The sequence below is a fragment of the Mastomys coucha genome, unplaced genomic scaffold (assembly GCF_008632895.1).
Source record: "Mastomys coucha isolate ucsf_1 unplaced genomic scaffold, UCSF_Mcou_1 pScaffold23, whole genome shotgun sequence".
NCBI classification, from domain to species: Eukaryota; Metazoa; Chordata; class Mammalia; order Rodentia; family Muridae; genus Mastomys; species Mastomys coucha.
This window is the reverse complement of record NW_022196906.1, coordinates 94,111,975-94,128,646: the sequence shown is the minus strand read 5'-3', so window position 1 is coordinate 94,128,646 and position 16,672 is coordinate 94,111,975. Positions and strand designations below refer to the sequence as shown.

The 16,672-nt window shown below is 36.3% G+C and overlaps 1 protein-coding gene across 3 annotated transcripts in view; it reads left to right on the top strand.

Annotated features, from left to right (window-relative positions):
- Nck1 (NCK adaptor protein 1) overlaps positions 1 to 16,202 on the top strand; it is a 54,745-nt gene extending 38,543 nt beyond the window's left edge. For 2 of the 3 annotated variants that reach the window (XM_031343221.1, XM_031343222.1), the window contains exons 2-4: positions 936 to 1,179; positions 11,917 to 12,629; positions 15,274 to 16,202. In XM_031343221.1, coding sequence (XP_031199081.1) covers positions 954 to 1,179; positions 11,917 to 12,629; positions 15,274 to 15,468 — 1,134 coding nt within the window. In that variant the 5' untranslated portion in view covers positions 936 to 953 and the 3' untranslated portion in view covers positions 15,469 to 16,202. Of the gene's footprint in view, positions 1 to 935; positions 1,180 to 2,653; positions 2,975 to 11,916; positions 12,630 to 15,273 lie in introns of those variants that run through there. The other variant, XM_031343223.1, reaches the window with a different exon arrangement.
- Positions 16,203 to 16,672: the final 470 nt, after the last annotated feature.

Here is a 16,672-nt window from a genome sequence, read left to right as displayed (position 1 = left end):
CGGCAACATCAGTGGTCAATATCACATCTAACGGCAACATCAGTGGTCAATATCACATCTAACGGCAATATCAGTGGTCAATATCACATCTAACGGCAATATCAGTGGTCAATATCAATAGTAACTTCCTAGATGCTTCAGAGGAATAGCCTACAAAGTTGATATAGGAAACTACAGATTCATCAATTTTTTGGATTACTCTCAGTGTTTGATAGTCTGGTATCACATAATAATTTTTCCTTTAAAGGTATCAAGTGTTTCATTTATTGAATAATATGGACTTATTTCTGCATGTGTATCTCCCTGTCTACATGTTTCTTTTGCTTTTCTTTGTCTCCTTTTCTGCTTGCTTGCTTGTTTGTTTCTAATGGGAAGGAAAAAGTGTTCAAAAAGCATCTATATTATTTGTCATATACAAGTTTGATTTTATTCACTTTAAGAATGTTCAGTTGTTTGTATAGTGAATTTCATTGCTAATGGTGGTTTTAAATGTAAGTTAGTTTATATAATACTAAATAGGGACAAGTGCTTTTTAAAAATTAGTACTTGCTTGTTAGCATTTTTCATATCATTTTTAAGTCTTTGATATTCTTAGATTTTTTTCTTTTTATAGTATTAGGAATTGAGCTCAAAGCTGTGCTTATGCTAGGCGTATACTCTACTGCTGACGTACATACAGCCCTGGCCGTTTGCTCTTTTGTATATTAGTTTTGAGACTGGGTCTTACTCTCCAGCTCATTCTAGCTTCAAACTTAGTATGTAGCCAAGGCTGGCCTCAGACTTAGGAAAGTCCTCTTGCCTCAGCCTTTTGAGTGTTAGGTTTGCTGGTGTGATTCATAATTCCTGGCCTCTTAAATGTTTAAGCATGTCTTTTTGGACAAGAATGTAGACAATTACACTTCAGCAACATTTAAAACATGTTCTGTGTGTTACAGTGCTGACGCTGCTGAAAGATGGCTGAAGAAGTGGTGGTGGTGGCCAAATTTGATTATGTGGCACAGCAGGAACAAGAGCTGGATATCAAGAAGAATGAGAGATTATGGCTCCTGGATGACTCTAAGTCTTGGTGGCGAGTTCGAAATTCCATGAATAAAACAGGTTTTGTCCCTTCTAACTATGTGGAAAGAAAAAACAGTGCTCGGAAAGCATCTATTGTTAAAAACCTGAAGGACACCTTAGGTAAGTTGTTTCATATCGAAGGAAAAGCAACAGTTCTTTGAACACAATCCATATAGCAGTGTGCAAAGTTGTTTTATCTAGGCAATGTAAGTTGAATTACTAACAGCTGTTTAAGGCTAGTGAAGATCATGTTAGCTGTTTGTATAAGTCTAGGCCTACATTCAAATGGTACTAATGAGCAGAACTAACCCTGACCTTCTTCTAGTGTGTATGAGTACATTGTTGCTCTCATCAGACACACCAGAGAGGGCATCATCCCATTACAGATGGTTGTGAGCCACCTTGTGGTTGCTGAGAATTGAACTCAGGACCTCTGGAAGAGCAGTCAATGCTCTTAACTGCTAAGCATCTCTTCAGCCCAACCTTCTTACAACAACTCCTGTAGAGTTTTGATATGCAGAAAATTTGCCACTAATTGAGAAGTGGAAAAATGCTTGAGATTCAGAATTGGTTCCTTGGCATCCTGGTAACTTCTGTTACATGGCACATTACTGGACTTTTTGACATGTTAATGAATCTCACCTAAAAAGCAAATCATTTTATTTTATTCTAGCTGAAAAGAGTTGTACACCAGTGGGTTGTTGCTGTATATCTATCTATACAGCATCTATAGGACTGGTCACTTTCCTATTTTGTTGACATCTTTCTTTCTCTGACTCTGTATGTTTGGTTCAGATTTTTGTTGTCCTTTATTAAGGCCAGAGATGGGGGAAACTACTTCACTCTGGCCTTGGTTAAACTGAAGGCAGGAAGTATGTAGGATGAAAACTGACCTCCTCCCTTTTCTTAATTTAACTTTCCTTAATGGACAGGAAGGAATTGGGAGGGACAGAAAGTTAATTGTGGTGTTCAAGGAGACAGACGTGCGATTGCTTAATAATTCTTTGCCTGTTTGTAAAAAAAAGGAGGGAAACGTTGTTTGCGGATAGTTTGGGTCTAAATGTAGCATGACTGACAAATTATTATTAAATAGTATTTAAAAATTTTAATGCCCAATTAATAGTCTATTTTAATAATTATTGGCAATATAAGGTAAATGTTTCTTCTTTTAAACTCCTCTAAGCTGCAAAAGCTAAAATATAGTACAAAGAACTTGCCTGAAGTATTGGATTTTCAGTCTCTACACTGACATTTCTGGTGTACTCAATGTATTTTAATATCTGCAGTTAACATGGCATTTGATAGACCAGTTAACTTCTTATCTCTTAATTTTGGGAAACATCAGTTAACTGTACTTAGAATATTACAGTTATAGTTGTCTCTTGTCCCCAGAGTTTGGAAATACTGTACTAAGTTAGTGGTCACATCTAAATGATATGAATCTAGGTTTTTGTATCAAATATTTGACCTCCCCTTTTCCCAGAATTTCTGCACCCCATTTTGATACCTTAAATCTCATATAATTTAATGAATTTGTTTCACAATGGCTGTGCTAGTAGAGACTTTGGAAGTCAAGGAAAAGGAACACTGTATGTATTCATCTTTAACTCTTAGAAGTGTACTAGCTTTAACAGTCTCTGTTACAGTGAGTGAACTCCAGCTCATGTTTTTGCTGCTTATTTTATGGCTTAAGGGAAAACAGGATTGGAAAAAGAGAAGCCTCAGTTTTGAAAACTTTTCTATTGCTTGGGTGTGGGCCAGGTCACATGGATTGGGTGTGGGAAGTTTCAGTGTTACAGAACAGACCAGGAAGCTCACTGAAAATTATCCCGGAGCTGTGTCAACAAACTTTGAAAAGAGAACACAGAATTTTTATTCAAAATGGATTGGTTAAACATCTTTAAAGATTTTTTCAGTAAGTTATTTTGTTTATCAAGTCCATAGTTTTCTTGTTACAAATTTTGAATTGGATCTTATTTTCTTTGTGAATTAAGAGGGAAACTTTATGGGAAGAACTCAGTGGGTTTATGTAAGCTGGGACTTTATGCTGTTTGTGAAATATAAGGTAAATAGCTGGTGATATTTTCACTGCTATTAGTTTGAGCTGGTAAATTCTTTAAAAGTGTTTCATTGCGAATGCTTAGCAAATAGGGAGAGGATATACATGATATGGATGTGAAGTAGAAAGTTATAGTTCAGTAACTCAACACGCACAGGCGTTTGAAGTCAGTTGGGAACAGATTGGTTTGCTCTCGACCTTTGAAGTAACTTGATGAGGTCTTTTTGTTTCTTTTATTCTGGTTTGGTCTTTTTGTTGTTGTTTTGTTTATAGATTTTACTTAAGCTTTGGTGGAATAATGTCAAGATAACATAATAAGAGCTCTAGTAAACTGAAAGTATTGATTTACAAGTAAAATACTATGCTGACTTATCTCTGCTGGTAGCCTGGTTATGATAATTGTGCGCTTGATTGTATCTCTTTGAATATTTGCTAAGTGTCTTCACAAAAGTGAAGAAAGAAATTATTCTAGAAGTCTCTTATATTCCAGAAGCCTAGGGAAGCGTTGATCTAAGGAGAGATTCCGAGGGCAAAGCAAATGAGTTCACTAAACAGTGTTGGAAGAGAATGTGGTCTTTGTAATGCGTGGGCTTTTGTTTCCTTGTTAGCTTTGATGGCTGACTGATTCCTGCAATCTCCCTTCTAACTCCTATTTACTTTTTAGAGAACAAATACATTTTTAGATCTTTGAGATTCCAGTTTTAAAGCTAATTTTCTTTTACACATTTGTGTGTATGTGTGTGTACATGCCTATGTGCATGTGGGTACATGTTATAGAGACAAAAAGTGAACCTCAGGTGCCATCTTTAGGAGCACCTCCCATCTCTTTCTAGGGAGACAAGTTCTCTCACTTGAGTCTCACTATGAGTCTGGAGCTCATAATTGGGCTGCCAGCATGCCCCAGCAATTTCTGTCTCTGCTTCCTCAGCCCAGGGATTATAAAATCGAGTTAACACACTTGGCATTTTTTACCTGGGTTCTGGGTGAAAAATGACATTCTTGTACTTGTAGGCCAAGCAGTTATCAACTGAGGCTTCCCCTCAGCTCTTTATTCATTAATTTATGAATACATTTTTATAGAGAATCTAATGCAAGCTGTATAAAAATCAGCTCAATGGTTTGGCAAGATTGCTCAGCACTTGTCATCAAGCCTGACAACCCATATGATCCCTAGAACTACACTGTAGAAGGAAAGAACTGATTCCTACAAATTGTTCTCTTACTTCAACATATTCATGTGCACATAACACACATATACACATACCAAAGTAAATAAACAAATAATGTAATAAAATCACTTTTTAAAAATTTGTATGAAATACTATTGCAGAATCTGGTAGGGAGTTAGATGATAGTAATTGTTTGTTAATAATGTAGGTAGGTTTCTATCTAGGTATGGTCATAAGTGTTTTTTTTTTGTTTTTTTGTTTTTTGGTTTTTTTTCTTAGAGAGGGTTACTCAGTGTGGCCCTGGATGTCCTAGAACTCACTGGCTTCTAACTCACAGAGATCTGTCTGTCTCTGCCTCCCAAGTACTGGGATTAAAGGCATGCACCACCATGCTTGGCATGAGCGGTAATTATTAATAATCCAGAAATGATATTATAAGATGACATGCAAATAAAGCATATGTTATTGGACAGTGACTCAGTATATCAACTTATAAATAGAGTGACAAAGTTGTTCTCTTATTGGCTCCTAGGAATTTAACACTTAATCGTATCTGTAGTCCAAGGGCTAAGATTTTAGTTTTGTAAGCAAAATATTCCTTTTCTCAATCCCTTTAATACCAATGTTTATTTTGCTAGGAACCTTGTCAGAGTAGAGACAGACTGTTTCTAACGGACTTGAAAAAATAGAGAAAACGGAGTTATATGTTCTTCATTTGATAGTTAGGATACTTTGAAAACAAAAATTACAATATTTGTCATCTTAGATAAAACAATTATAATCTGTGATTTATTTCATGTAGACAGATGAATACATGAAGTACAAAATAGTCTATAATGAGTAAAATAGTATATTTTGTATTTATAAATTAGTTCTACTCTCAGATAAACTGTGTATTAGCCTTGTAGTCTTAATACATAGCTAAACTTTTTTTTATTTCCTGTTTGGGAAAAATCAACAGTTGGGCAAGACTAGATGATCCTGGAAAGTACCTTCAAGCTCTACAAGTCTTACAGTCTTGGCATACAAATAATGGTCTTGTGTGTGTCATGGGAATCGGGGGAAGTCCACAAGGGAGAAACAGGTTTTAAAGAAGTGAGCACAGAAGAGCAGAGTGAGACAATAATTCAGGGAGGAATTAGAAGCAGCAGTACACTCTCTAAGCCCATTCTATTGAGCATTTACTTACTAGTTATATGAAAGAAAGCTGGTACTGGAACCAAACCTAATTAAAAAAATTGAAAAGATTGATAAAAATCAGCCTGGGAATGGCTGACACAAAGAAAAAATTAGTAAGAGCTGCTGTGGTTATATAGGTGCAAAAATCCATGGTGGTGTTGATTCAAGTCTTAGAGTTACTTACCTAGGTGAGGGCCTGCGGCAGATTTCTTAGATTCTGCACAGCTAAACATGGCAGTTTGTCCACTTGGTATCTGATGCTTTCAGACTCTGACATTAAGTTTATTAGGGATTTGAAAGCAGTTTATATAAGTAAGAGTTACTGGTACAAAGATTTGCTTGAGAAAGAATAACACTATCAGATAGAGATTGAGTTAGAAATTCTTTTTCTTTAAGGTTTCACTTTGTAGACCAGGTTGACCTCAAATTCAGAAATCTGCCTGCTTCTGCCTGTGGAGTACTGAAATTAAAGGAGTTTACCACCATATTAAGTTGGTCCTTAGAAGCTTTTGAGGAAGTTATAATACATTGTTCTTGGTAAAAACATTGCTATAGGGGCTTAGAGAGATGGCTCAGTGGATGAGACCATTGACTGCTCTTCCAGAGGTCCTGGATTTCATTCTTAGCACCCACATGGTGGCTCACAACCTTTTATAACTAGTCCCATTGGATCCGTTGTCTCCTTGTGGTTTGCAGGCATACATGTAGACAAAAAAACCACATAGACATTAAATAAATAATCTTCAGCCAGATAAGGTGGTGCAAACCTTTTAATCCCAGAACCTGGGAGGCAGAGGCAGGCAGATTTCTGAGTTTGAGGCCAGCCTGGTCTACAAAAGAGTTCTAGAACAGTCAGAGCTACACACTGAGACCCTGTGTCAACCCCATAACCCACCACACACAAACACATAAAATTTCTAGAGAAGACCAAATAGAAATGAAAAACAAAAGCTATACAAACTTTTTTAAAAGGTAACAACTATAACAAAAATATGACTGCTTTAGAATTATCTCCCTCCTCAGTGTTTATATGTGACTATTTCCCTCTCGAACCTGGCCAGGTCAGTCCAACTGTGTCATGATAATAAAGGTTTATATAATTCTGAAAAATACCAGAAAAACTGACAACAGCTATCTATTGAGTTCCTACTATGTGCTATATATTACCCTAAGCACTAATATATACATTTAAAAAAAAACTCTTTACAAAACTTTGTAATATAGGTATTTACATATCAACATTTCATAAAGGTACTGAAGTTTAAAAATTAAATAACTCAATTAAATTAAATAAGATGACAAGGGGAAAATATAAATTTAAGTCTTTTAAGTTTCCATAGTAGACCCTTGAAGAGTTATGATCAGAACAAGACTATCAATGGAATAAAGTAATTTGGGGGAGAAAAAAAGACTAATTGAAGTTAGGATGATTGTGGAGAACTAAATGCTAGATCAAGATGTGCTATGAATGTAGTGGGATATTTGTTTATTTGTTTTTAAAACAAGCAGGATCTCACTATGTTGCCAAAGTTATCTTTGGATTCCTTGGTTCATTCAATCTTCCTTAATAACTGAGACTGTACATATGAGCTACCATGCATCAGCTGTGGCTCCCAGAGTTTATAGGTTGAAACCTAACCATCAATGGAATGGTATTAAGAGGTAGAGGATCTTTAGGCAGTGACTAGCTTTTTAAGGCAAAGCCTTCATGGATTAGATTAGTGCCATTGTGTAAAAACAGTCGCAAGCTTGGTTATTCATCTCTTATACCATCTGAGTAATGGACTATAAGAAATAAAGCCTCGCCGGGTGGTGGCGCACGCCTTTAATCCCAGCACTTGGGAGGCAGAGGCAGGCGGATTTCTGAGTTCCAGGCCAGTCTGGTCTACAGAGCGAGTTCCAGGACAGCCACAGAGAATTTTTTTGATTTGTCTTCGAAAATCAAAAAAGAAAAAAAAAAAAAAGAGAGAAATAAAGCCTCACCAAATGTAGTCTTTAACTTGGGCTTCCAGCTTCTAGAAATTTTGGTTAACTGCAAGCTACGTGGCTTACGTATTGTAATAAGCAGCCTGAACAAAGAAAGATAGGAGGAATTTTGGAAAAAAATAGAAATATTGATTCTGAAGCAGATCTAAAAGAAAGGATCTAATCATTATTACTTAAAAATGATTTTGTAAAATATTTTTGTATCAACCTTTGTTGATAGCAGATTGTAATGTCTATTTTCTGGTAGTAGAAAGTTGTAAAGCAGGAGAATACAGCCTACCAGTTACACACACATTTGTTTACAAAAAATTGTTACAATTATTTATTGTATGTGCACACAATGCGTGTGCACATGAGCACTTATTTGTTCACATGCATGTCACAACACGGATATGTAGGTTAGAAGACAACTTGTGGGTGTTTGTTTTTCCGTTCCGTCATGTGGGATCAAACACAGGGTCATTAGGATTGATGGGAACTTCTTTTACTCACAGAGCCATTTGCCTACATTTGTTCTTTTTTTCTGAGAAAGATTAATGGAACACTTAATATAGGTGAGGCACTAGGGATAGAGAGAGAATGGGGAAAAGCGTGATGCTTGGTCTTAAGGAAGCAAATAGTAGCACACAGTATTTAGCATTAGGGTGAAAATAAAAAAGCTGTAATAGCAAAAGGAGAAACACAAACTCTTTCGGGGAGAGGGAAATCTTCAGTGAGTAAATACATATATGTGCCAAGTTTTGAAGAGTAAGATGGGAGTATTCTAGTGGTTATAAGAAATTTGTTCTGGCTATGATATGTTATAGCAGCAGTGTGCCAGAGAGAAGGAGACATGTTGTTGAAGACATGCACACAGAGATTTGGAGGGCTTCTAGTGTATAGAAACTATGTACCATGCCCTTACATTTCTTCCTTTAAATATTTTTAGTCTCTAAGATTAATGCAGATTGTTCTTAATGTATTCTCACTTCAGATATTAGTTGTTGTGTTTTTTCCAGAAATTCCTTATTCTTTATTTTCTGGTTATATGTAATCAGAATGCATATATAATTGGAATATCCATAACTAGTTATAGGCATTTTCTTTAGGATTAAAAGTTATTTGGAAGCTATTCTTTATTTTCAGTTAAAAATTTAAAAATTTTTATTTCACTGTACTGTTTACTCTGTATGTCTGTCTGCTCCATATACAGCTTTCAGTGGAATAATACATGCAAAAAATTAGTGAAACACATGCTGGACAGTGGTGGCACACGCCTTTAATCCCAGCGCTTGGGAGGCAGAGGCAGGCGGATTTCTGAGTTCGAGGCCAGCCTGGTCTATAGTGAGTTCCAGGATAGCCAGGGCTAAACAGAGAAACCTTGTCTCCAAAAAAAAAAAAAATTAGTCAACCACGAACACTCCTTATTGAAAGATATGCCTTATTTTGGTTTTAAAACAAAATAAAACAAAAAACTCAGAAAAAAAAAACACTAGCATATTCCAAAACTCAGCCAAAAACCCTGTTTGTCCAGGTGGAATCTGATGATGAAGAGTCAAAGAATGAGCCAGAATGGAAAAAAACATAAAATTTGAAGAATCTCATTTAAGAGCTGTTTGCATGGAGCAACAGGATAGGATACAGTGTTTTTTCACCCCTCCCCCAATGCTTATGAAATAAAACTATGTTTTTACAAACAGAAAAAAAAATAAAACAAACAACAAAATAAAACAAAAAACTTAAGAAAAAAAAAACTATTATGTAGTTACTTGCAAAAGTACAAGATCCGGGGATGTTTTAACAAGAAGTGCTGAAATGTCCTTGGGGTAGGATGGGAAATTGATTTTACTGTCACTGATGAGGAAAGACTTAGTTTGCTTTCTTCCTTTATGCTCCCATCTTAATTCCTCTATTACTGCTTCCTTTGTATTTGATTCCTTATGATGTGCTGTTTTCTTATCTGTTTCCTTTTGTAGTTTCTAGGTTTTCCTTGGAAACTACCCTGGAAATTACAATTGACATTTTATTTTAACAAATTTAAGTTAATCCCAACATGGTTTGAATGGTATAAATAACTGCTCCTTTATATCATTATGTTACCTCTTTGTATACTGCCTATTTACTTAGGCTGAAGATATAATTTATGTATTTTTAAATCATATATGAACAAAGGAAATTGGTGGAAGGCTTTGAGGTTTCAGAAACACACTTCAGCACTCTACCTTATGGTTGTATGTTAGCGCTCAGCTATTGTTCCAGGGCTCTACTTGCTTCCTGCCTGCTTCTGTGCTGCCCCCTGCCCTGCCAGGGTGGTCATGGACTCTAACCCTTTGAAACTGTAAGCCTAACTCTTCTGTAAGCTGACTTGGTCATGGTGTCTTATCACAGTAATAGAAAAGTAACTGTGATACTGCTTTTGCTAAAAATGTGTTAGCTCCTTGTGCCTACAAGGTAATTAAAAGAAAGATAAAACTTCATTTTATATTTACCACTTTTACTATGGGTCTTACTTCTGTTCAACTCTGCATTGAAGCATGTTAATCAAGGATTGTCTGTCTGAAAAACTTGTGATAGATACTGAATCAGTCCTGTTCCCTTTAAGGTGTAAGCCACAGAGATAAGAACTCAAAAGTTCTTGGGGAGTTAGCTTTTACTGAAAAAGCCCTTAGCCATTGTCCTAACCCTGCAGCCAGCTCTTCTAAGAGCAGTGAAATCAGTCAGCGCCACTTAGTAAGCCTTACCCCTCCTCAGCAGAAGTAATTTCTTGAGAACCAGAGTTTCAGGCAATAAAGAGGCTCTGTTGCAGATCAACACTGGAATAATGACCACGAAAGCTTCACTTCAACTAGAATGGCTTCATCGTGTATTCCGCCCCGCCTCTCTCTCACCCCAGGTGTTTCTTTAGCTTTTGATTTCAAGCTTGTGTCGCTTCCTGGGCTGAGATGCTGCTGTCTGTCTTCCAGACACTGCCAAGCTATTTGAGAGTCTTTCCTGTTTGCTTTCCATCATCACTCTCCTGTTTGATATCTAGGGCTCTTGGCCCAACATAATTTGTTGCATTCTACATCTAAATCAGGCCTCTTGCACAAAATTCCAGTTATAATTACAATCGAGTAGTTTTAATATATCATGGTAGAGAGAGTGAAAGGTTCTGAGTATGGGGTTGATGAGATGCTCTGTGTAAAGGCATTTGCTGCTGAGCCTGGTGACCTATGTTTGATCCTCTGCATTCACATAGGAGAGAGATTTCCCTCAGAACTCCTCACATGGATCTTGTTATGTGTGTAACACTGACCCTCCAAAATAGATAATAAACATCCCCCCTTTTTGTTAAAAAGGGGAAATACAAGCAAAAGTTGAAGAAGTTGAAAAGAAACCATTTCTACAAGAAGTAGAAAGTTACTTATAGAAGAATGATGGAATTTTATAAGATAGCTTGAGCTCAAGTCTCTGAAACTCATACAGTAGGAAAGAACAAGCTCTCAGAAGTTGTGTTCTAGGCTAGAAGTTGTGCTAGGCTGAGTAAATACATACTTAAGGAAGTTTAAAACTTACTAAAAGATTAGGAAAGTAAATGACTTTAGTATTGAAGAGATTTGTGAGCTTTTTAAGATAATTGATGAGCCTAAGACAACGAAAACAAGGACAGTATGGAGTCTCATGAGAGACAAGCTGGTTATTAAGAGCCCTGAAGGAGCAGAGTTTGGGGCCTTGCCTAAACAAAGACTCAGAGTAGTATGGTGGCATTTTTTTTAAGACTATAGAAAAAATTTGAATAGTATACAAAGTTCCAGTTTTTCAAAAGTAAAAAAGCAAAATATCAGATAATACACTGAGAAATGAGCAGCCCTGAAAATGCTTGGTTGCACTTGAATTATACATTTCTGATGATTTTCTCAGTTCTTTTGATAAAAACCCATTAAATATTTTCTATGTACTAAGTGTCCTTCAAGCTCCCAGGGATTTTATCTGTGAGCAAAATGAAAAATACTTGACCTTCAGGAGGTTGTATGTGAATTGGGATGAAGGGAGACAAATGAGTAAGTAATACCATATTTTAAAATAAACTGTCTGTACAGTGATGACTCTGGAAACTACGAAATTAGTAAATGAGATTATCCAGATATAACTTTATATGTGTATCAGGTACTAATTTAAGTAGTTTTTTCATTTTTATGCAGCTAGTTACAAAATCTAGGTTAATAAACTAAAATGTCAAATGTGAAGCACTTAACTATATTAACACCTAAGAGAAAATTCAACGTGGCAACTTTATTATTATGCAGTTGTTTCTTGACTTTGGCAGGAGGAAAGAAGATAAACTTAATAGTTTATTTGACTTGGTTATGGAAGAACAACTTGTATTTCATCTCCCAAAAGATGATTCCATCATGCCATAGTCTGTTTGCAACATTTAGAGACTTGGTTGAGGTAAGTGTGTCAAGTTGAAGCTATAGTCTTATGGTCTCCTCTTTATTTAAACAGGCATTGGAAAAGTGAAAAGAAAACCCAGTGTTCCAGATACTGCGTCTCCTGCTGATGATAGCTTTGTTGATCCAGGAGAACGTCTCTATGACCTTAACATGCCTGCTTTTGTGAAATTTAACTACATGGCTGAGAGAGAGGATGAATTGTCATTGATAAAAGGGACCAAGGTGATTGTCATGGAGAAATGCAGTGATGGATGGTGGCGTGGCAGCTACAACGGACAAATTGGATGGTTTCCTTCAAACTATGTAACTGAAGAAGGTGACAGTCCTTTGGGTGATCATGTAGGTTCTCTTTCAGAGAAATTAGCAGCAGTTGTCAATAACCTAAATACGGGTCAAGTATTGCATGTTGTACAGGCTCTTTACCCGTTTAGCTCATCCAATGATGAAGAACTCAATTTTGAGAAAGGTGATGTAATGGATGTTATTGAAAAGCCGGAAAATGACCCAGAGTGGTGGAAATGCAGGAAAATCAATGGCATGGTTGGTCTGGTACCAAAAAACTATGTTACCATTATGCAGAATAATCCATTAACCTCAGGTTTGGAACCATCGCCTCCACAATGTGATTACATTAGGCCATCACTCACCGGGAAGTTTGCTGGCAATCCTTGGTATTACGGCAAAGTCACCAGGCACCAGGCAGAAATGGCATTAAATGAAAGAGGGCATGAAGGAGACTTCCTCATTCGTGACAGTGAATCTTCGGTAAGTTGATTTTCAAAGGAAAATGAAAATAGAGCTCCATGCATTAATAAATAAGGTTGAATGGCTGGCTTCCTTACACCTAACTAATGTGTAGCCAGGAGGAATGTGATCATATTGTTCTTTCCAGGGTATCTGTTTGGAATAAGATAACTGAGTAGTGAATATGTTGTATTAATAGACTTTCTTCAGTTGTATTAAATTTGCATTTCTGGAATATTTCTGTCCCATTAAACTTAAAAAAGAAGAAGAAAAAAATGGGCAGACTGAGGCATTGGTTTCTTCCTGGAGAGTAGGATAATGCAAATTAACTGCTACTAGAGGTAAGAAATAAGAAAGCAGTCATTGTAGTTCTTGCAGGAAATCTCTTAACTATAAAAAATTGTTTCTTTATAAATTAGTTGTTTGATTAAAATCTCTCTCTATTTTTAAATAAGACAATGACTCAATATGTAAACCTAGCTGCCCTGAAATTCACTGTGTAGGTAGACCAGGGTGCCTTGAACTCACAGATATACCATACCTGACTTAAAATAGTTTCTTATTCACCTCAACAACCTCCTTAGCACCATTTAAAATATATTTGTAATAAAAGTTAAATTATGTTGCAGTACCAGCTAGATAGTAAAGCCATACAAATTAAAAAACAACATCACTAATGACATCTCTTAAAAGTGTTCCTTTGTGTGTTAAAATTTGACAGTTATTTTTCTTAAAATTTTTTTTCCTGATAAATGATATCACTACTTTTCTACTTATCAATTCATGGTTAATACTGGCTTTTTGTGAAAGCATTGTACAGAAGGTTGAATGAAAGAAAGTGGTGTGTGTATGAGACTAAGGTAATTGAACTTCCTGATGAAAATTGGGAGAAATCTGGCTTTTAACTTCTCAGGAGACAGAGGGTTGCTAACAGACAAGATAGTGAAGTCTATTTTCTTGTTAAAATCCTGATGTGCAGAGCATATGTTTTAAAAGTCACTATTCTTGACTTGACATTGTTCAGAAATACTAGGTTCCAAAGGACAGCTGCAGCTGCCACCACCTAATTAAGGAAAAAGGAAAGTTAAATGCAGGATGCTGGTTCTCTTGTGGGTAGAGTTAAATACTAGCTAAAACGTCTGGTTACTTCAGTAGTGTTATTTTTCAGCCAGAGATCTTGAATGTGTACTTTTGTTTAGCCTACATAATTAAAAAATTTTCTAATCGTTGCCAATATTTAAATAGTGAAGGATTTATAAAAATCCAGGCTTTGGGGCTGAAGAGATAGCTCAACAATGAAAAGTGGTTACTGTTTTTCCAAAGGACTCAAGTTTAGAACCCAGCACTGTGTCAGGTAGCTTGCAGCCACCTGTAGCTGCAGCTCTCAGGGGGATCTGATGGCCCTTTGAACATCCTGCACTAGTGTATATGCCCACATACAAACATATACAAAATTTATAAAGTAATAAAAATATCTTTTAAAAATGTGGGTTTCATGTTTCCCTTTAAAATTGAAAAACCACATTGGAGAGATGGCTCAGTGATTAGGAGCACTGGATTTTTTACTTTTTCAGAGAACCCAGTTTTGATTTCCAGTACCCATATGGCAACTCAAACCATTTGTAACTCCAGTTCTAGGGGATCCAGTACCCCATCCTGGCCTCCACAGACACTGTGATGTAGAAACATACATGCAGGTGAAACACTCACACACGTAAATAAAGGTGTAACAGTTCATGGGCTGGTAAGATAGCTCAGCAATTAAGAGCATTGACTGCTCTTCCAGAGGTCGTGAGTTCAGTTCCCAGCAACCACAACCATCTGTAATGGGATTCAATGCCCTCTTCTGGTGTGTCTGAAGACAGCTACAGTGCACTCATATACATAAAGTAAATAAATAATTCTTTAAAAAAACCCAGAAAACAAAACAGTTCACGTGGAGTCTATTCTTGCAAAGCAGCAATCATAGGTGAACCGTAAGGAAGCCTTCTGTAGGCTGGCCTGGCCCTCTTTCCTCTGTTCCTTGTTACATTTATCTTTTGGTCCTTGTAGGTTGTGTGTGTTACCTTTTTTAAAGTTTAGTTGAATTCTTTTTTTTATTTTTTTGGTTTTTCGAGACAGGGTTTCTCTGTGTAGCCCTGGCTGTCCTGGAACTCACTCTGTAAACCAGGCTGGCCTCAAACTCAGAAATCCACCTGCCTCTGCCTCCCAAGTGCTGGGATTAAAGGCGTGCGCCACCACTGCCCAGCAGTTGAATTCTTATTTGTCCATTATTTTTGAAAATTTGAGAGTATTATGTAAGTCAGTTACTGTTCACTCTGAACTGAGAGGGGATGGAGTAGAAGTCTGAAATTTTCTAACGTTTTCTCTCGTGCCTCTGAAAACTACTTTCTGTGTTTACTACTCTGAGTATTGTAGATAGCTGTTAGGAGATGCTAGCATCCTGTTACCAGGTAATGGATTCTAGGCATGCTCTCTGAACCTCATTTTTCTCATTTATATAAAAAGGGTTTATTTTGAAGGATAAAGGAAATTATGTCAGTAATTTAGCACAGTGTCATATACTTATTAGTAAATGTTCAGATTTAAGCAGTTATTTTTTCATTTTACACTCTGATACATGGCTTTCAAAATGTTTACTTCCCCCTCCTCCTTTCTCTTTTAGCCAAATGATTTCTCAGTATCATTAAAAGCACAAGGGAAAAACAAGCATTTTAAAGTCCAGCTGAAAGAGACTGTCTACTGCATTGGGCAGCGGAAATTCAGCACCATGGAGGAACTTGTAGAACATTACAAAAAGGCACCGATCTTTACAAGTGAACAAGGAGAAAAATTATATCTCGTCAAGCATTTGTCTTGATAGTGCTCATCAGCAGTGACTGCTACACAGCTTTAACTCGTCATGTAACTGGAGACTGAGAAAGTGCTGGACCAATTGTACTTGCTTGGAAAGTGCTGTTTCTAACTATATGACAATTGACTATAAACATGAGTATTTTGTTATAACTCAGCCCATACATATATACTACATATGCAGTGCATCTGTATAGAAGAGTTCTTTATTCTTGGTCTTCTGTCTTACTTTTTTTTTTTGCTGTTTTTCTCTTTCCTTCCAACAATTAAGGTTTTGTATTCTGAAACAAATAATTTGGTTCAAAATCTTTATATGGAAGAATTCTTTTATTGCTGTTTCTTTATTTCCTTGTAAAGATATCCTGTTCTCCATCCATAGTTCCTCTTCACATAAAATTATATCTATATGGCATATGATAAAAGACATTTCTTGTAAAGTGTTAATCTTTTCTGTGACTAAATAGCAATAATAAACAGAAAATAAGAAATTATTTTCAGATATTGTATCTGTCGCAAGCCATTGTAAATATCAAGTATGTTGTTTGTGCCTTAATTTTTAAAACCCATTCATTATATCCAAAAGAGACCAGATAATAGGTTAGAAAACATAATTTATAACTATTTAAACAAAAATTTAAGAATTTAGGGAGAGTCCCCCGACCCCGTGTATCCCCTTCCACTTGGCTATTCAAGAGAACGAAGCAGTTTGGGCAGTTGGCTCTTGAAATGAAATGAATGTTCCTAATGTTTTTTGACCAAAGTATGTTCTATAGATCATGCCATATTTATGTCACTGTGAAATAAGTCATGGCCAAGTTTGGGGAATATAGTAGACAATCAGATGTGAATTTTTTTTCTTTTTCCTCTCTAAACATCACTAATTCTGCATGGCAGTAATTTAAAGTTTTCAACTTTCCATCATCCTGATCTAATATCTGATCAGATTTACTCAAAACAAAACACATTTTTTTGGACACTATATTGCATATTAAACCCAAGGATTTGCACATGAAAAGCAGGTGTTCTGTGCTGAGTTCCCTGGCCCCTTCTTATCTTTTAGTTTTTTTTAACTGGGAAACGTTACTGAAGTGGTGTGCTATGGTTAGGTAAACTGTATTATCTAAAAATTTTTTGTTTGCCATCTAGTACTTTGTGTGTGTGAATGAGAAACTAAAGTATTGAGTCTTCTGTTGGTCACACTTTTCTTCTTC